This window comes from Cervus canadensis, chromosome 1 (genome assembly GCF_019320065.1).
Source record: "Cervus canadensis isolate Bull #8, Minnesota chromosome 1, ASM1932006v1, whole genome shotgun sequence".
Lineage (NCBI taxonomy): Eukaryota > Metazoa > Chordata > Mammalia > Artiodactyla > Cervidae > Cervus > Cervus canadensis.
The window spans coordinates 92774075-92794946 of NC_057386.1; the positions used below are offsets into that span (position 1 = coordinate 92774075).

A 20872-nucleotide genomic window follows, 5' to 3' on the forward strand; every position below is an offset into this window, starting at 1 on the left:
TAAGTAAAAATTATCATTTTAATGTTATTTTACCAGAGTATTTTGTAGGAGAATACTTCATTCAAAGTTTTCTAAGTTATTTATTTAAATGAACTTGTTAAACGAGTAATTTAAAGATCGAAACATAATTCAGAAACAATTTCATTCTTTTGTGCCAGTAGCAAATAAAAAAAATTGACATAAAAAAAAGTTTTCTAAGTTTTTTACACAATTCTTTGCAACAGCTTTCTAATTTGGTTCCAAATTAGGGAATCCAGGAAAAACAAGAAAAAAGCATGACTAAATCAAAGGGACAAAAAAGATCAGGAAAGTTTAAATGAAAAAAGTCCTGGAGCAAAGGTTCAACTAAAGTAGTTAGCATCTCTCAAGAATCACTCATAGAGACAGACAGTAAACAGAAATGCTACTCTGGACCCCACTTTGAGTAAAATGAGAAACTGGTTGAAAACACAGAAATTAACAAAGACTGACTATGTCATCTTGGGGTTCACATTAGTTAAGTAAATATTGACTATAGTTAGATATATACACTCTGAACTTTATAGATAGGCAGAACTCTAAACACTCAGAGGAAGACGGATTTTTTCCCATCTTTTCAATGGGTGAAATGAAAACTAAAGATATTAAATCTTGTTTATCAAGCACAAATGCTTTCAATAAATAAGAAAATGTGACTGTACAAGTTGGTCTACATTTTGAAACACCATAAACAGGGAAAATAATCTTGAAAAAGAAGAACCAAGTTGAAGGACTCACACTTCCTGATTTCAAACTTAATACTAAAGTGACAGTAATCAAGACTGTGGTAATGTCATATAGACCAATGAAATAGAATAGAGAGTGCAGAAATAAAGTTTTTTAAAGGCCTTCAAATGATTCTCAACAAGAGCACCACTACCATTCAATAGGGGAAATGACAGCTCAGTTCATTGCTCAGTTGTTTCTCTTTGCGACCCCATGGACTGCAGCACGCCACGCTTCCCTGTTCATCACCAGCTCCCAGAGCTTGCTCAAACTCAAGTCCATCAAGTTGGTGATGCCATCCAAACCATCTCATCCTTTGTCGTCCCCTCCTCCTCCTTCTGCTTTCAATCTTTCCCAGCATCAGGGTCTTTTCTAATAAGTCTAATGAGGGGAAAGAACAGTCTTTTCTAAAAATGATGCTGGAAAAACTAGATATTCACATGCAAATAAATGAAGTCAGATCCCTTAGATAACACTATATACAAAAATTAACACAATGTGGATCAAAGACTCAAACATCAGAGCTAAAACTATAAAATTCTTAGAAGAAAACATGCGAAAAAGCTTCATGACACTGGATCTGGCAATGATTTCTTGGACATGATGTCAAAGGCACAGGCAACAAACAAAAAACTGACAAACTGGACTTTTTCAAAACTCAAAGGATGCTATTAACAGAGTAAAAATGAAAATCACAAGAGAAAAAAATATTTGCAAATCACATATCTGATAAGAGGCTGTTATCTGGAATATATAGAGGACTCCCTAAACTCAAAAGGAAACCAAACAACCCAATTCAAAACTGGGCCAAGGACTCAGGTATGACATCTCTCTAAAGAAGATATACAAGTGACCAATAAGCACACTGAAAAATGCTCAATATCACCAATAATTAGGGAAAGCAAGTCAAAATCACAGTGAGCTATTACACTTACTAGGCTGGCTACTATCAAAAAAAATGAAAATAGCAAATGTTGGCAAGGATTTGGAAAAATTGAAACCCTTTGCAAATCAAAACCACAACGAGGTGCCATTACACGCCAGTCAGGATGGCTGCTATCCAAAAGTCTACAAGCAATAAATGCTGGAGAGGGTGTGGAGAAAAGGGAACCCTCTTACACTGCTGGTGGGAATGCAAACTAGTACAGCCACTATGGAGAACAGTGTGGAGATTTCTAAAAAACTGGAAAATAGAATGCCATAGACCAGCAATCCCACTCCTGGGCATACACTGAGGAACCAATCTGAAAGAGGCACGTGCCAAATGTTCATCACAGCATGTTTATAATAGCCAGGACATGGAAGCAACCTAGATGCCCATCAGCAGATGAATGGATAAGGAAGCTGTGGTACATATACACCATGGAATATTACTCAGCCATTAAAAAGAATTCATTTGAATCAGTTCTAATGAGATGGATGAAACTGGAGCCCATTATACAGAGTGAAGAAGCCAGAAAGATAAAGACCAATACAGTATACTAACACATATATATGGAATTTAAAAAGATGGTAACGATAACCCTATATGCAAAACAGAAAAAGAGACACAGATGTACAGAACAGACTTTGGACTCTGTGGGAGAAGGCGAGGGTGGGATGTTCTGAGAGAAATAGCATTGAAACAAGTATACTATCAAGGGTGAAACAGATCACCAGCCCAGGTTGGATGCATGAGACAAGTGCTCAGGGCTGGTGCACTGGGAAGACCCAGAGGGATAGGATGGGGAGGGAGGCGGGAGGGGGGATCGGGATGGGAAACACATGTAAATCCATGGCTGATTCATGTCAATGTATGGCAAAAACCACCACAATACTGTAAAGTAATTAGCTTTCAACTAATAAAAATAAATGAAAAAAAAAAAAAACTGAAACCCTTGTGCACTATGGATGGAATATAAAACGGTGCAACCATTATGAAAAACAATATGGCAGCTCTTCAAAAAAAATTAAATATAAAATTACCATATGATCCAGCATTTCCACTTCTGGGTATAAAACTCAAACATTTGAAAGCTGAGTATTCAAGACATACACTCACACCCATATTCATAGCAGCATTATTTACAATAGTCAAAAGGTTAAGCAACCCATATGTCCATCTACAGATGAACAGATAAACAAAATGTGATATGCATATAATAGAATTATTATTCAGTGATAAAAAGGAAGGACATTCTGACACATGCCTCAACATGGACAAACTATGAGGACATTATGCTAAGTGAAATAAGCCAGTCACAAAAGGCACATACTGCTATGATTTTACTTCTGTGAGGTACCTCGAGTAGTCAAACTCATACAGACAGAAAGTTGAATGAAAATTGCCATGGGCTTGATGGAGGGGAGAATGGAGTAATTTTTAACAAGTACAGAATTTTGATTTTGCAAGATGAATAGTTCTGGATGTTGGATTCACAAAAAAATGAATGTACTTAACACTACTGGCATGATACACTAAGAATGGATAACTGGGTAAATTTTATGTTTTAAATATATGCATTATAAAAAGTTTATGTTACTTCTATCACATTATTAAATGTTTTCAAGAGGTATTGAAATAAACTAGAGTCAGATTCTTAAATCACTATGTCAAAGTATTAGATTTTCAAAACCTAACGTTAACATCATTAATCATACTACCCTTGGAAAAAAACCAAAAAGTTTTCATATGGTTAATGAAAAAATAACATACTTTTAAAAACATGTACATAACAAAAAGATACATATGAAAAATAATCTTGATGAGTTCAGAATTTTGAAGAAATTTAAAATGATTTTGAAACATTTTACATTATAAATGGGGAGAAGAATAGAAAAACAAATGTGAGAAGAAATACTCAACACTTATGCTTCATATCTTTTCACAAGAAAAAAAACTCAGTTGTCTAGGACAAACACTGCAAAGAAGAAAATGTAGTTCATTATAAGGGGAAAGATGACCTAATTAAATTATTTACAGGCTCTACAGCAAGAGAAAACAGAACTGGAAAAACAGACTGGTTCCAAATAGGAAAAGGAGTACGTCAAGGCTGTATATTGTCACCCTGCTTATTTAACTTATATGCAGAGTACATCATGAGAAACGCTGGGCTGGAAGAAGCACAAGCTGGAATCAAGATTGCTGGGAGAGATATCAATAACCTCAGAAATGCAGATGACACCACCCTTATGGCAGAAAGTGAACTAAAGAGCCTCCTGATGAAAGTGAAAGAGAAGAGTGAAAAAGCTGGCTTAAAGCAAAACATTCAGAAAACTAAGATCATAGCATCCTGTTCCATCACTTCATGGCAAATAGATGGGGAAACAGTGGAAACAGTGGCAGACTATTTTTTCAGCTCCAAAATCACTGCAGATGGTGATTGAAGCCATGAAATTAAAAGATGCTTACTCCTTAGATGGAAAGTTATGACCAACCTAGACAGCATATTAAAAGGCAGAGACATTACTTTGTCAACAAAGGTCCGTCTAGTCAAGGCTATGGTTTTTCCAGTGGTCATGTATGGATATAAGAGTTGGACTATAAAGAAAGCTGAGTGCCAAAGAACTGATGCTTTTGAACTGTGGTGTTGGAGAAGACTCTTGAGAGTCCCCTGGACTGCAAGGAGATCCAACCAGTCCATCCTGAAGGAGATCAGTCCTCGGTGTTCATTGGAAGGACTGATGTTGAAGCTGAAACTCCAATACTTTGACCACCTGATGCGAAGAGCTGACTCATTTGAAAAGACCCTGATGCTGGGAAAGATTGAGGGCAGGAGGAGAAGGGGATGACAGAGGATGAGATGGCTGGATGGCATCACCAACTCAATGGACATGAGTTTGGGTAAACTCTGGGAGTTGGTGATGAACAGGGAGGCCTGGTGTGCTGTGGTTCATGGGGTCATAAAGAGTGGGACATGACTGAGCTGAACTGAAAGAAATTTTAGTCATAATTAATGCATTTGTCATTCTTTGAGAAAACAATGTTGAATATTAAAATGCTATCACTGGAAATGGGAAAATGCTACTTTAATTTTCACAAAAAAGGAAAATATAAATGTTTAGAAACTAAAAATTGTAGCCAAAGGGCAAAAGATTTGCTAGCCCTAGATAAGCATTTTGAAAACTCTTAGGGAAATGCATTTTTTCATGAGAAACCAATTATATGGTTTATAATTATAAATATCCTTTTCTAGTAATTAAATTAGAAATTGGGAAATTCTGTAGATATGTTTTAACTGGATTTCAACAAAGTATTTTAATTCTTTGAGGGTAGAAGATGGGTCTTATTTGAGTCTAGATTCCCAGTATTTATCACAGCCCCTGGAACATCCATGCATGTGTGCGTGCTCAGTCCTGTCCTTCTCTTTGCACCCCCATGGGCTGTATCCCACCAGACTCCTTTGCCCATGGAATTTTCCAGGCAAGAACACTGGAGTGGGTTGCCATTTCCTCCTTCAGGGAATCCTCCTCACCCAGGGATTGAATCCACATTTCCTGCATTTTGTATATTGGCAGGTGGATCCTGGGAAAACTGTCTGAAACACAGCAGATCTTCAAATCACAGATTTAGTGATTTGAATGCATGCGATGGTTGGAAAGAAACAGGGAAAATATTTCTGGGCACATATCTAAGGGGGTTGATAGCTTATAAAATCATCATATATAGTGATTTTCCATTAATAAACTGCCAATATATGTAAGACAGCAAAATCACATCTAGCTCTAAAAAAATTAATTAATCTGAAATATAGTGAACAGAAATATGAAAATTAACAAAATACTTTCTAAATAGTTATTTAGTCCAAACTATGACAAACTATTTTTAAAACAATGAAATAGACACATCAAATTTGAGATATGTCAAATTAGATCACTTTTAATTATTAAATAATGGTTTTAATTAAACAGAAAAATTAAAATATGAAATACAGATTGAACTTAAAGAACAAAATGACCTTAAGGGAAGTATTATGAAAGAAATATTATAATTAACAAGTTATAAACAAAAAAGCCCAGTCATAAAATATAAGTGATCATTTGAATTTAAAAAGAATTAGTCAACTGTCAGTTTAAATCAAATTTAAATGTTTTTCTTTATTGAAGTTGCCTCATTTATAGGGAAAACAAAATGTAATCTAAATGAAATCAAAACCAAAATGAATTAATTAAAAAAAATCAAGATGAATGAATACTGAAAAAAACTGTTTACTATGCTAACACATATATTCCTCAAATTGATTAATAAGAACCTCTGTTGATTATTTACTCCCTGGAAGGAAAGTTATGACCAACCTAGACAGCATATTAAAAAGCAGAGACATTACTTTGTCAACAAAGGTCCGTCTAGTCAAGGCTATGGTCTTTCCAGTGGTCACCTATGGATGTGAGAGTTGGACTATAAAGAAAGCGGAGTGCCAAAGAATTGATGCTTTTGAACTGTGGTGTTGGAGAAGACTCTTGAGAGTCCCCTGGACTGCAAGGAGATCCAACCAGTCCATCCTGAAGGAGATCAGTCCTGGGTGTTCATTGGAAGGACTGATGTTGAAGCTGAAGCTCCAGTACTTTGGCCACCTGATGCAAAGAGCTGACTCATTTGAAAAGACCCTGATGCTGGGAAAGATTGAGGGCAGGAGGAGAAGGGGATGACAGAGGATGAGATGGTTGGATGGAATCATCGACTCGATGGACATGGGTTTGGATAGACTGCGGGAGCTGGTGATGAACAGGGAGGCCTGGTGTGCTGTGGTTCATGGAGTCACAAAGAGTCGGACACGACTGAGCGACTGAACTCTTCACCAAGCACTGGTTAAAGGCTTAGCATGTATTTAATGAATTCTAAAATGACAGATATAGGAGGTATCTATCCTTGTCTCCATTTTTCAAGCGATGAAACTAAGGCTTAGAAGGCAAACAACTTATCTGTCCAGGGACAATACTCAACACTGAGCAATCTATATCTGGAGTTTACACTCTCAACCTACTTGCTATGTTACCTTAGGCCCTTATTTTCTCAAGTAATCCTACCATTATCAAATTTAACACAGGCAAACATCACAAAAATTGCATAAAAACCTGTCCATGTTAAATGTATAGTTTGAGAGCATAACAAGAATCCAATAAATTAAAGAAAAAACTAAGTTTCAGGACTGAAATCCATCAACAATCTGACAAGTTACCAGACAGTTCAGCGACATGTTTATATCTTTGGTGCTAAAATATACAACAGCATTTTAACTACTATCAAATAACTCAGAGATCAGCAAAGGAAGGAAATAATTCAAATCCTGCTACTTCTATCGTGCAGTTGGAATAACTTCGTTATTGTAAATCTTTCAGATGATTCTTTCTGGAAAATGAAGCATTTTACAACACTACTTTATAATAAAAAATATTTACCTGATGTTTCTGAAATTCTTGGTTCAGGTTCATCCAGCTGTAGAAGCTCATCAAGAGCTAATTTTGCTGCATTGGATCTAGACTCCTTTTTGTTTTGTCCCAGTCCAGTCTTGTATTGAATACCATCCACCACAGCACAAAAAGCAAAATATGGTCCCATAACATTACCTTGAAAAATAACTCAGAATAAATGTTGTAATACTTCACAGAATGATCTTGCAAAAGATGTCTGTTACATAGGAAAACATTCCAGTACAACTGCGTAAAACAATCTCAGCTTGCCAGTTTTTCTGTAGGGTTAATACAGGTTGTAAGTATAGCTGAGTGGACCCCTAAACTTGTTCTGAGGAATACTCCGAGCAGCTAGTGTGGCTTCAAATCCAGCATCAACAATAGGGCCAACTTGACAGTACATTCACACATAGAGTGACAGTGTCTTGTATAATGCCTGGCAGTGGTAGGCATTCAAATGTCTTATCTAATGATCAATGAAAGTGAAAATGTGGAGCACCTGGCAACATAGCTCCTTTCAAACCTCAACACTGATGAAGTTGAATTTTTCCTGTCCTCTGAGTGCCCTGATACTTTTATAAGCTCCAGAACAGAAGGAATTCCTTTGAAGAAATCCTATGTTTCTATCAGAGTCACAGAAACAATCCAAATCCATCACAGCCTTAGGGTGCATAGTGGAGATTTACACAGGAAACCAAAACATAAACAATAATAAAAAAGATATTCTGAAGAATGAAACTGTTCAATCATCCAAAGTTGCCAGAAAAAGTATCTTTACACAATTACATTTACCTAGTTTTCATATTTTCCTGATTAAAAATGAAATGGAATCCTCTCCTAATTTTACAGGCCAAAGATTTCTCTGGCCTGTAATACCAAAGTTTTACTTTTTGGTATTTAGACTATAGTCTTCCTAATAGTGTTAATCGCTCAGTCACATCTGACTCTTTGTGACCCCGTGGTCTGCACCAACCAAGGCTCCTCTCTCCACGGAATTCTCTAGACAAGGATACTGGAGTGGGTTGCCATGCCCTTCTCCAGGCAATCTTCCCAACCCAGGGATCAAACCAGGTCTCTGGCCTTGCAGGCATATTCTTTACAATCTGAGCCACCAGCCAAGTATAGGAGGCCTTTAAGAAACTTAAGTCTCTACTTTGGTTACAAATGGCTAGGTACATTGTCACTCCACATAAGCCTCTTTATTATTGTTTTCTCACATCTTCCATTAACTGCTAGGTTTTTAAAATGTACAACAAGATTTTATAAGCAACTCCAGACTGTATCAGGGTAAACTGCTTTCCTCCCAACATCTATGATCTCAGTTTCCCAAATTTCTTCAAGATCATCTGAGTTCCAATCCAAAATGAGTAAACCTGGGACTCATATTTTTAACAAGTGGCCCAGATGATTCTTATGTTTGAGATACTATCCATCAAATTCGTTAATAAGTACCCTGTGTCAGAGAGATGAGACTTTAAGCTTCATCTTTTCATCTTGTTTCTGCCCCAGGTTCTCAAACTTTACCATCATCTAAATCCACACTACCTAGCTGGTTTAAAAATACTGACACTGTGGTTTTTCTATCAAATCTACAGAATTAGGTAATTCAACAGTACTATGCACATAAAATGAACACCATGAACAATCATTGGGTTGTGTTTTTGAGTTTTGCTTAGTTCAATTAAGAGCTGACCAACAGAATGGCAGAAAGTTAACTAATTACACAAAAATTCAGTCTATAGTATTGAAAACATCCCAGTTATCCAACCTACAGTGACAGGACTAGGAAAACTCCACCTTTAATATTTTTTTTTTTTTTTTCACCTTTAATATTAAAACCCTTTTTTTTGTCACCTGTTAATGTACTGCTGTTTCACCCAAATCAATGACTAGAAATTTGGCTTCACTATGACAATCTACCACATACAGTAGCTCTGAGACCCCTATTGGTAACAGTATCAGGAATAGAAAATTAAAGAGAGGAAACTACTTGATAATAAACTACACATGCACACATATGAAGATTTTTAAAGATTGTGCTCCTTTGCTTCACATGCTTTTAGCCTGTCAATGCCTCTTAAGAGCACTTTATTCTCTTATCCCTTCACTTTCCTAAAGTTTTTCCTAATCACTAGTCATAAGGTGAAGAAATCAGAAACTTTTTTCTGTCTTTTACTCTTGTAGCTTTCCACAGGCCCAAGGTGGTAACAGATTTTCTGGTGGGCGACAGTTTAAGAGAGAATGGAGAAATTAAGTCACGGGCAAGTCTTCAGAGAGAGAATCAATCACCTATGTGCTATTTTCCCTTCTAACTTTTATATTTCAGAAGCCAAATTTGACTATATTTCTTGTCAGGCATCATCATCACAGAATACTGATAAAAATAATCAGTCCAAATATTTAACATCCCTACAAAAGCACGTTTATGCTATAAGGAGCACCTAGTTACACCTGAAAATAATCTACAAGGCTGATGAGATTTCCATTTAATTAGCCATACATAAAAAATTAAAATTCAGTAATTGTAAAATTTTTGTATGAGTAAATTTAGTTTCAAAATGCTAACGTATGAATATAAACATTTATGAAGCATCCTTGTCAAAACATACTAGTAGTTATCCAACCCCACCATTAAGTGAATAAAGAAAATAATCTAATTTAGTGCCACATAATATACTCTGCTTTTAATAGGAAAATATTTTCTAGTATTGTAACAACCAGATACAACTTTGTACTTGCCTGTTGTCACTGTTTCCTTCAGGTCAAGCTGAACCCGCTGCATTTGTGCAAACTGGTGCAAGGCTGATACAGGATTGATCTCTCCACGTCTGTATTTCATTATAAATTCTTTAGGTATTTTTTTCGGAGGAAGGACAGGATTTGAAATAGATGAAAGACCTTTGGAAAGCAATGGTTCTGGAAAATTACCTAAAAATAAATGTTTATGCTTGTCAATTTGGTTAGATTAAAAAGAGTAATAAGACAAGCAAAAGCACTAAACCCCTCCCTAAAATGAAAGACAATTCCACACACACATTTGCATGTGTTTTTCATCAAAAATGTTCCTACTACTAAAGAAGTGTAACCTATTATGTATATACCTTCTGGAGTACTAAGGCTAGTGTGCAAAGTGCTATTATTGTCAAAGCATAAAGTGATATCAAAGAATCATAAGATTTCAGTGATGTCAAGGTCTTCAGAGGCTAAGTCATTTTTACACATGAAGTCACTGAGGCCTAGAATATAGTTAGATTTGGTACCAGAACCTAGACTCTGCTTCCGATTCACTATTTTTACCTTTTAAGTTGAATTCAACTGAATTTTTACTGTGTGTGGCCTGGCTTTACACTTAACACTACAATAAGAGATATGTGGAATACAACCCCTTATAAATCCAGTTCTTTCCTGAAAGGCATAAACACAGCCTCACTTCAAAAAGGCAAGACACACTGGAAGTGGTCTTGTGCTCAAGTGGTAAAGAACAATTAAGTGAACAGCCAGGGGAAGCATTTCTACTGGGCTGGGAGTCAAATCCAAGTTTCAGTTGGGACATGGCCACAAGTAAATGGATATATAATCTGGAAACAGTGAAACCGGAAGCTCATCAAAACTGACTGGACATCCCAGAATCTTATAGAACTTAGGCATTATTACAAATGTAAAAGAGTCTGTACCCGTCACTGGCGTAACCTTGGATGCCATGTTCCACAGGCTGTAACTTTCCGAGGAATATCCTGTGGGTGTAGTTACCGTCTGGGCTGATGGCTGAACTGGCAAGTTCTTTTTCAGCATTTGGGCAAAGCTAGGGACCCGAGAACTCTGAAACCAGTCATTGTTGCCAGACATTTTCTCACCTACAAATTGTTAAGAAAATTAGCAGAAAATTTAAAAAGTACTACGTAAACTAAAAATACTTACTCTGAAATAAAAACCACATTCCCATACATTCCCATACAGGGCCTTTACACACACACACTCCCAAGACAAACACTCCCGTAATGTCATGACTGCTTTGTGACCAGTTTTACGGTGACAGAACTGTCTCCCAAACCCCTCCCCAAAGCACTTCTACAAGGAGGAAAGGAGGGACGGCGTGTTTTTTGGTGAAAAGCCTTTCTCAGGGGTCAGGGGAAAAAAAGAGGAAAAGAAAAGAAAAATTTGAGGACCCCCCCCCCCCCCGACTCCAGTGGCCACCCGGTTGGCGGCCTCCTGAGCCCCAGCCTAACTCCCACCCACCAGTATTGTCCTTCTTGCCCGGCTGGCTGGACCCCGCTGGTGGGCAGCTCTGACCGAGCCGCAGGCCAGGTCGCAGGCCGGGGGCTCCCCGGCCAGCCGCCGACGACGCCGTTGCTTCTTTCTCCCGGCCTCAACCTCTCACTTCAGACCGCTTGGCCCAAGAGCCACGCCGCCAGAACGGCGTCTTTCAAAAGCCGCCTCGTGGAGTCACCGGAGGCCCCGGGCGGACGCCCCACGCAGGCCTCATCCAATCACTAACCGTCCTTTCTGCCCGTGCTCCGCCCCCGCGCCTGAGCCAGCGCGTGCCTGCCGCGCTCCAAGGCTTGCGACGTCAAGTGACGCAATGACGTTGAGCGTTGCGCATTGCGCATGTTCAAGGCCTCGTGCGGTACTACAGGCTTCCTGAGTGTAAGTAGCTGGGCCCATTGGCCTCCTTGTCTGCCAGGAAAGGCGGGTAAGATCACGCAGTTCAGCCCCTTCACTCTCCTGCCTGATGCCCTCCACACACACCTGCCTGGTAATCCCTCCATCCCGACATAGCACTGGAATAGTGCTTCCTTATCTGTTATAGGGGTCGTCCCTGGTGGCTCAGCGGTAAAGAACCCACCTGCAATGATGGAGACGCAGGTTCGATCCCTGGGTTGGGAAGATGCCCTGGAGAAGGAAATGGCAGCCCACACCAGTATTCTTGCAGGGAAAATCCCGGGTAGAGAGGAGCCTGGTGGGCTACAGTCCATGGGGCCGCAAAGAGTCAGACATGACTGTACACTCCTATCTATTACAGGATCCCTGGAGGCAGTCCTCGGGTACCTATGTGTGGGTAGTTTCAAGAAACCTTTTGCTTTGTCCACAGTTATACTCTCAGAAGGTACCTGTGGACAAGGTTTGGCCTCACGGTGTGTTATTTACAGAAAAAAGCCTCCCTGGACTCTTGCGGAAGCCTCACGTGGAGCCAAGTAAGCCACAGTTTCCAAAACTGGTTGGGGCCTGAGAAGCTAATGACTGATACATGCATGACACACACAAATTGAGTGTCCTCAGTTCTTTGCTCTTGGGAAAGATGAAGGAGGTGTTGCTGATAGATCACTGAAAGTATTTTAAATAGTATTTTACAAGTATTTGAACAGGTCTTGGCATGTAACCCACCAGGACTTCAAGGGATTGAGGGAGATTGCTATAACAAAATTTAAATGCTCCTCTACTTGTTTATCTGGGAAAGGTTTCTCAAGGGTTAAATCACATAAAAAGAAAAATAACAGAGTTGATGGTATTCTGTCTCATTATAGCAAGAAGTAATATCCATCCACAAATATATGGGCTAATTGGGAGAAAAAAATAGCCTCATATCTCTCATTAAGCAATGCATTTTCAATAGAAGCAGCATATTTTTCTTTAGTGGTTATCAGAATGTGTTGACTGATGCTTTGATCAAGTGCTCGTTAATAATTTTAATAATAACTCAGTCTAGATTTTTTTCTTAACGTTGAGAAACTTTTGCTTACAGGAGTTAGAAAATTAAAATGTTGCCAAGAAGTGTGCTCAGGATGGTGAATAAAGCTTCAAAGTATAAAAATAGATAATTTCATTAGGACCAAATTTGAGTAGGGACATGGAGTGGAAATAGAAGCTGAAGAAGTAAAATGAATGTTTAAAAATTACTCTTAAAGATACAGCATATATAAATGTTTTATTTTGAAATAGTTTTAGATTTATAGAATTGTAAAGATAGAGTGCTTCTATATTCTTCCATCCATTTCCCCTAGTGTTATCATGTTACAGTGTAGTATATTTATCAAAACTTAAGAAATTAGCATTGGTACAGTACTACCACTAACTGTACTGTATACTTTATTTGGATTTCACCAGGTTTTTAACTAAAGTCCAAATTCAATCCTGGATACCATGCCATCACGGCTCCTCAGTCTTCTGTGGTCTGAAATAGTTTTTCAGTCTTCACTTGTTTTTCATGATTTGATCCTTTTTCATGATTTTGATATTTTGTGGAATGGCCCTCAGTTTACATTTGTCTGATGTTTTCTCTTGGTTAGACTAGAATTAAGGATATTTGACAAGATGGAGGTGAAGTGTACATCTTGTGGCATATCAAAGAGTACATGATATCAGCAACTATTAGTGGTGATGTTAATCTTGATGACTTGGCTAAGGTTGTGTCCGTCTGGTGTCTCCGCTCCGCTGTGAAGTTACTATTTTCCCTTTTCTATATTCTGTTAGAAGGCAGCAAAGACATGAGGGGAAGGAAACAGAGATCCACCTTCTGGAGAGAGGAGTACCACAGAGTTTGTGGTGTGTTCTGCTAAGTTGCTTCAGTCATTTCTGAGTCTTTGCTACCCGATGGACCATATCCAGCCAGGCTCCTCTATCCATGGGATTCTCCAGGCAAGAATACTAGAATGGGTTGCCATGCCCTTCTCCAGGAGATCTTCCTGACCCAGGGATCGAACTTGCATCTGTTACATCTCCTACATTGGCAGGCAGGTTCTTTACCACGAGCGCCACCTGGGAAGCCCCACAGAGTTTGTGAACATATGTTAAAACCACCATATTAATAAATATTTTGAGGGAGATAATTTGAGCATATGAAAATATCCTGTTTTGCCCTAAGTGTGATTCACTAATTTTCACTTTGCCTGAAGCAGTTTTTACTGTGGTATTCTTTTTTAAAATGTTTTGTCAGTTAAATTTCTTCTTTTTTATTAAAATATAATTAACACATTGGAGAAGGAAATGGCAACCCACACCAATATTCTCGCCTGAAGAATCCCATGGATAGAGGAGCCTGGAGGGCTACAGTCCATGGGGTCATAAAAAGTCAGACACGACTGAGTGACTCACACACACAGTTAACACATAACATGAGTTTCGTGTGCAAAACATATGTTTTGGTATATGTATATACTGCAGAATGGTCACCACAAGTCTAGTTAACATCACCACATACAGTTATAAATATTTTTTCTTGTGATAAGAACTTTTAAGATCTACTGGGCTTCCTGGTGGCTCAGACAGTAAAGAATCTGCCTGCCATGCAGGAGACCCGAGTTCGATCCCTGGGTTAGGAAGCTCCCTTGGAGAAGGGCATGACAACCACTCCAGTGTTCTTGCCTGGAGAATTCCATGAAGAGAGGAGTCTGGCAAGCTACAGTCTACGGGATTTCAAAGAGTCAGACGTGACTGACTGACTAACACACACACACATCATAGCAAATACTGTGTGTGACATGCCCAGGACTTATTTTTTTTATAACAGGAAGTTTGTACCGTTTGACATGCCCACCCCTTGCCTCTGGCAACCACCAGTTTGTTCTTTGTATTTATGACCTCATTTTTTAAAAATTCCACATGTAGGTGAGATCACACAGTGTTTATATTTCTCTGTCTTATTTCACTTAGATAAAACCCTCAAGGTCAATCCATGTTGTCACAAATGATGACATTTTCTTCTTTCTATGGGTGAATAATATTCACTTGTGTGTATATATATTACATATCTTTATATCACATATCATATATCTTTATTCATTCCTCCATTAAGGGACATTTAGGTTGTTCCATGCCTTGGCTATGGTAACTAATGCTGCAGTAAACGTGAGGGTGCAGATATCTTTTCCAGTTACTGGTTTTATTTCCTTGAGATAAGTAACCAGTGGTGGAAATGGTGAATCATGTCATAGTTCTATATTTAATTTTTTGTGGAACTTCCATACTGTTATCCATTGACACTGAATGGATTTATATTCCCACCAATGGTGTATGAGAGTCTGCTTTTTCTTCACGTCCTCACCAACACTTGTTATTACTTGTCTTTTAGATAATAACCGTTCTATCAGATGTTAATTAGTATCTTATTGTGTTTTGATTTCCTTGATAATTAGTGATGTTGAGCACCTTTTCATGTACCTTTTGGCTATTTGTATACCTTCTTTGGAAAAAAATGTGTATTCAGATCTTCTCTCCATTTTTAAAAGCAGTTTGTTTGGGTTTTTGGTATTGAGTTTTATAAGCTTTTTGTATATTTTGGATATTAACCCTCATCGGATATATGATTTAAATTTTTTTCTCCATTCCAGAGGTTGCTTTTTCATTTTATTAATGTCTTCCTTTCCTATGTAGAAACTTTTTAGTATGACTTGTTTATTATAGTCCCATTTGTTTATTTTTGCCTTTTACCTATGTTTCTATTAGGAGTTTTAGGCTTTTGTCTTATGTTCAAGTCTTTAATCCATTTTGAGTTTATTTTTGTGTATGGTATGAGATAGTCATCTTGTTTCATTTTCTTCCATGGGTTGTCCAGTTTTATTGGAGAGACTAATCGTTGTATAATCTTGGCTCATTTGTCATAAATTAATTGACCATATATGCATGAGTTTATTTCTGTGCTCTCTGCTCTATTCCATTGATCCATGCATCTGTTTTGTGCCAGTGCGATACTGTTTTGACTACCATAGTTTATAGTATAAAGTCAGGAAGTGTGATGCCTCTGGCTTTGTTCTTTCTCAAGATTGCCTTGACTATTTGGGTTGTTTTGTTGTTGTACACAAATTTTAGTATTGCTTGCTGTCTTTGAAAAATGCCATTGGAAATTTGAGAGGGAGTGCATTGAATCTTGTTGATTGCTTTAGTAATATGGCCATATTAACAACATTAATTTTTCTAATCCATGAGACTGGACTATTTCCACACAAATATTTATTTGTGTCATTTTCAGTTTCTTTCATCAGTGTCTTACAGTTTTCAGTGTATACATTTTTCAGCCTCTTAGTTTCTTTCCAGGTAATTTATTCTTTTTTGATCCAATTTTAAATGGGATTGTTCTCTTAATTTCTCTTCCTGATAATTCTTTATTAGTGTATATGAATGCACCAGATGTTTGTATACTGATTTTATATCCAGCAACTTGTGGGTTTTGTGGATGCAAGCCATGTTGGCTTTCATTGCTAGATGTTTTGGGAGTTTGTATCTCAGATGTGGGTCTTGAAATTGCCAGATGTGGGGTTCAGACCCTTTGCTCCTCAGGGTAAGCTCGGAATCATGAGTTTCTTATGGACTGTGGGTCACCACACTATAGGTGGAATTTTCAGCAAGATTGTGTCTCATTTGCTCCTACCTGTGTCGATTTGGGGTTTTTTGGATTGCCCATTGCGTAGGAGTCTCTCAGCTATAGTTTTGTGGTTTCTTTCAGAGGAAATTTTTCTATATGTAGTTGTACATTTGGTGTGTCTGTGGGAGGAGGTAAGTTCAGGATCTTCCTACTTCACTATCTTGAACCAGAATTTCTACTGTGGGGTTCTAATGGTAATTTTCTGTTTCTCTCATTCCTTTCATATTTGGTATTTGAAATTCATTTTAAGAAAAAATTCTTCCCCTTAAATGCTAGTGTGGGGCCACTGATAATTATTATTTGAGTATACACCAATACTGTTATTATTTTGTTGCTCAAACTATTCCAGCACTGGGATCTCTTTCATTGTAGTCTCCTGTACCCTTTTGACATCTTCCTATTTTTAAAAAGTATTTATTTATTTTCTGGAACTATAAGATGCTTCTATTTTCCATCCCTTAGACTTAAAATTGGCCTTTTTTCCAGGAACCCCTGGTTATTTTTATTGGCTAATGATAGTGATAAACTAACATCTTAGAGCTAGTTGTACTTGTTGCTTTATAAGGTTCATTGATTCCAAAGCGTCATTGCTTCTGTGCTTGCACAGAGAACAGCGCGTTAAGTTTAGCATGTGAATACTGTAGATATGCAATGTGATGTTTTGGGCCCCATTTTTTTAAGTGATTAAAATTTTGACACAGCCGAAGATTGATAAATTTTAGGTGAGATTTACCTCGCTGATGCTCTGGGACAGATAATCCACATAATTTGCATTATTTTCAGTGAATTACACAGTAAAAAGTTTAAGTAATTTAGTGTTTAAGGCATTTCAGTGTAATTTAAATGATCTTTTATTTCAAAACTATATGAGTGTTGCTATATGGTTTTATTAAACTGCCTTAGATTTAATATTATGTAAATATTACTATTTATATATATTTTTATTTATATGTATAATAAATAAGAAATGATTGCCAGTGTGTGTGAAAATACACCATGTTTTAAATCCTTGCTTTCACATTTCTGACATACTGATATAAAGTTAACTAAACATCAGATGGCCAAAATATACTGAGTGATTTAAAGGACATTTTGGGAACTGTTAAACTGTAGTACTTTGATCCTTCATACTTGACATGACTCTCTTATTTGACAAGGAAAACTATGGGAATTGGGTGGGATAGTGAATTCCCCATCTCATACTCGACACCATCATTAACCAAGTTGTACAAGTGAACATCCAGGAGCAAGGCCATAGTGTAAGGTTGTGAATGAGGACACCAAGCCAGGGGGGCAAGTGGGGCTGAAGTCCGCCTTCACTTTGCTAACCAAGCTGTATGGCCTTGGGTTGGGTCGTCTTTGGCCTAAAGAACAAATGTTATTTCTAACTTCTTATCTAATTAACATGATTTCCTTGGCTATCCCCAGGAACTATCACTGACTTCTTTCCTTGAGACTCCTCTGAGTCTCAGTTTATTTGCAAAATAAGCAGGTTATCATCTACTTCATACAGTTGTTGGGAGGAATCTATTAATTGGTAGATAAAAACAGTTTAGCACTACACCTGTTACCCAGTAAATGCTTGGTATTATTTTGTCTCATATATGAATAAGCACTGAAATTTTAAAGGTAACTTTTAAATGTTTGTCACAGAATTTAACACATAAAACTTCCAAGACCGAAGTTAAATAGGTGGTAGAACCCTCATTTCAGTTGGTCATACGGTGGTTGCATATTTCTTGTACCACCCATCCCATGTCAGTTGCCTTCAGTTAGTGTTTCAGATGATTGGGGCTCCTTATTCAGTGGAATAATCTGTCAGGAACTATGGGGGATTTGTGGTTTTACTGTACAGTACTTGAAAACTTTAAAGTTAGCCTGCCCCAATTTCATGGATGTTGGCAGAACACATAAGACTCATGAGTCAGTGATAAAGAACTTTTTTTTCACAGTGTGGGTATCAGCATGTCTGTATGTTTCTCCTTTTCCCCAGGACCCATGGAAGCAGCATGTGTAGGTCCAGATGAATGCTACACACACAGTGAGGTGGTGTTACAAGAGAAGAACTTAAAAGTTAAAATAGAATTATGAATAGTTAATCCATATTGAAAGTGAAAGCCTCTCAGTCGTGTCAGCTCTTTGAGACCCCATGACTACAGTCCATGGACTTCTCCAGACCAGAATACTGGAGTGGGTAGCCTTTCCCTTCTCCAGGGATCTTCCCAACCCAGGTATTGAACCCAGGTCTCCTGCATTGTAAACGGATTCTTTACCAGCTGAGCTACAAGGGAAGCCCAAGAATACTGGAGTGGGTAGCCTATCCTTTCTCCAGAGGATCTTCCCAATCCAGGAATCAAACTGTGGTCTCCTGCATTGCAGGCGGATTCTTTACCAACTGAGAAAAACTCTTTATTTTTTATGACAAAGGAGACCCTGTATTTTCCAGGGCTGTACTTAAATTTACCCTTTGCTGTGGGGCTGGGTAGCATCTCTATTTTCCAGAGTTGTTCGCTGTACAAATATCATTGAAAATACAGTCCTGAACAGAGAACGGTTAGGAGTCTTGCTTGCAAGATGTCTGGAAATGTGGGAGACCCACTGAGAATATCTTCCAAGATAGTCTTTCTTTCTGAGAGATGTGAGTGCTAACAGAGATGCCTGTGGTTGCTATACTCTGCCACTTATTTAGAGGCACTAATAGGGTTTGCCTTGGAGTGATCTATGTTGCCCCCATTTGTAGCAGCAACCCTATTTCTCCACACTTATTAATAAAACAATCAGTTCTGTACCCAGTACCCTTTACTAGTTCAACCAGTTGGCATCTTAAAACCCAAATAACTAGGTGGCAACCTCAGATTCTAATTTAATGAGACTGTTGTGTGTTCCTCATGGAAACATTCCTCCCTTGGATACTGAGAGCTGTTTTCAGTGGAATTGGATGAAGGTATACATTTTGAAGGTGCCTGTTCGGTCTAATAGTGAAAGGAGATACTTTTATCTCTCAACTCTGTTATTGGATCTATATCTTCTGTTTATGAGAGGTAACAGTATGAGATACTGAACACTAGTTTAAAACATCTACTACATTGTGTAGGTCAGCACCCCAGCTGTATATCTTTCTTAGATTGAGAAATCACTGGATCTTCAATAGGTTAGTCTACCATTGTTAAGTCCAGCTGCATATGGGTAATGATAAAACTAGTGAAGCCCATGGGCATCAGCTTTCTCTCATTGTAAGGTAGGTAAATTTTCATTCTGTTAAAAAATGAATAAACCTGTTAACAAGACACTAATATTAAAGTAATACTAACAATAGTAATAGTACAGTATTTAAAAAGAAAACTATTATGCCTAAAATCAATAAATACCTGCTTCCTCCTCTCCAAAGGTGGAAATTCATTGAGACACATATCAGAGTTATGGATGTTAAAAGTCAGCTTTATTGCCTAATGAATCTAAATTAGAAAATGTGCTCAGCTGTCTGGCCAAATGGGGTTGCTGCCACTCTCTAAATACACAAACTTCCTTGTTCTAGTAATACAAACTGGACAACCCCAGCTTGCTTGCCCCTTATAGTACGCACAAGGGAGGAAATCAGAATTGCATCCTCCTTGCGAACAGGCTGGCTTCATAAGGTGAAATGAGAATAGGCTTAGCTCGTTTTCTTGTCTCTAGAGCACCCAAATGGATTAAGTCACTTCTGGGGAGTAGTGAACACCAAGCTGGGAGAGAAATTGGGTTGTTATATTCTGGAAAGGCACTCATAGAGGAAATGTGAAGCCTCGGGAAAGGAGCTTATCAGAGAGGTAGTTTAGCTATTTGTCTATCCGGCACCGCTTTACTTGGCAGTTGACTTGGTTATCTGATTGATCTACCTGTATTCATTCTGAGCACTCAGCTTTCTTGTTACTTCCTGTTACCTCCCATATCTAGACCACTGGGTATACACCTAATGACCAGGGTCTTCTTGCCATCGTTCTTGACAGCATTTTCTCTGTCTTTGGCATTTTTTTTTTTTAAAAAGCATTTCACTTCAGAAATGCTTCCCAACATCTGATGGTTCTTTTGAGAGCTTTGCTAGGGTTTTTCACATATCATTGCCTGAAAAAACTGTTTGAACTTGAGTTCAGAGCCTTTCCTGGGCTTTGAGTTGCTCAGCTCTGACCTACACAGGTGAAGCAGACAAAATTCACAAATCCAGAACTTACTGAGTACTGGGCTTAGTTGAGGGCTATCTGTCTAGTTAAGGATATTCTATGCTTGAGGTTCTGAATGGAAACAACAACAGCAAAAAGAGATTCTCAACTGACCTTAGAGTATGTGCTAGAGACAAAGGGAGACGGGTGTCTAGCTCTCACTGTGTGAAGGGCACAGCATTCTAAG

General features: G+C 38.1%; 1 protein-coding gene across 2 annotated transcripts in view; it reads right to left on the reverse strand.

The window, feature by feature from the left end:
• Positions 1-11646, reverse strand: part of ADAD1 (adenosine deaminase domain containing 1) — an 80087-nt gene extending 68441 nt beyond the window's left edge. For both annotated transcript variants that reach the window (XM_043487232.1, XM_043487222.1), the window contains exons 1-4: positions 11371-11646; positions 10809-10988; positions 9874-10062; positions 7123-7290 (exon numbers count right to left, since the gene is read on the reverse strand). In XM_043487232.1, coding sequence (XP_043343167.1) covers positions 7123-7290; positions 9874-10062; positions 10809-10980 — 529 coding nt within the window. In that variant the 5' untranslated portion in view covers positions 10981-10988; positions 11371-11646. The remainder of the gene's footprint in view (positions 1-7122; positions 7291-9873; positions 10063-10808; positions 10989-11370) is intronic.
• Between the last annotated feature and the right edge of the window lie 9226 nt (positions 11647-20872).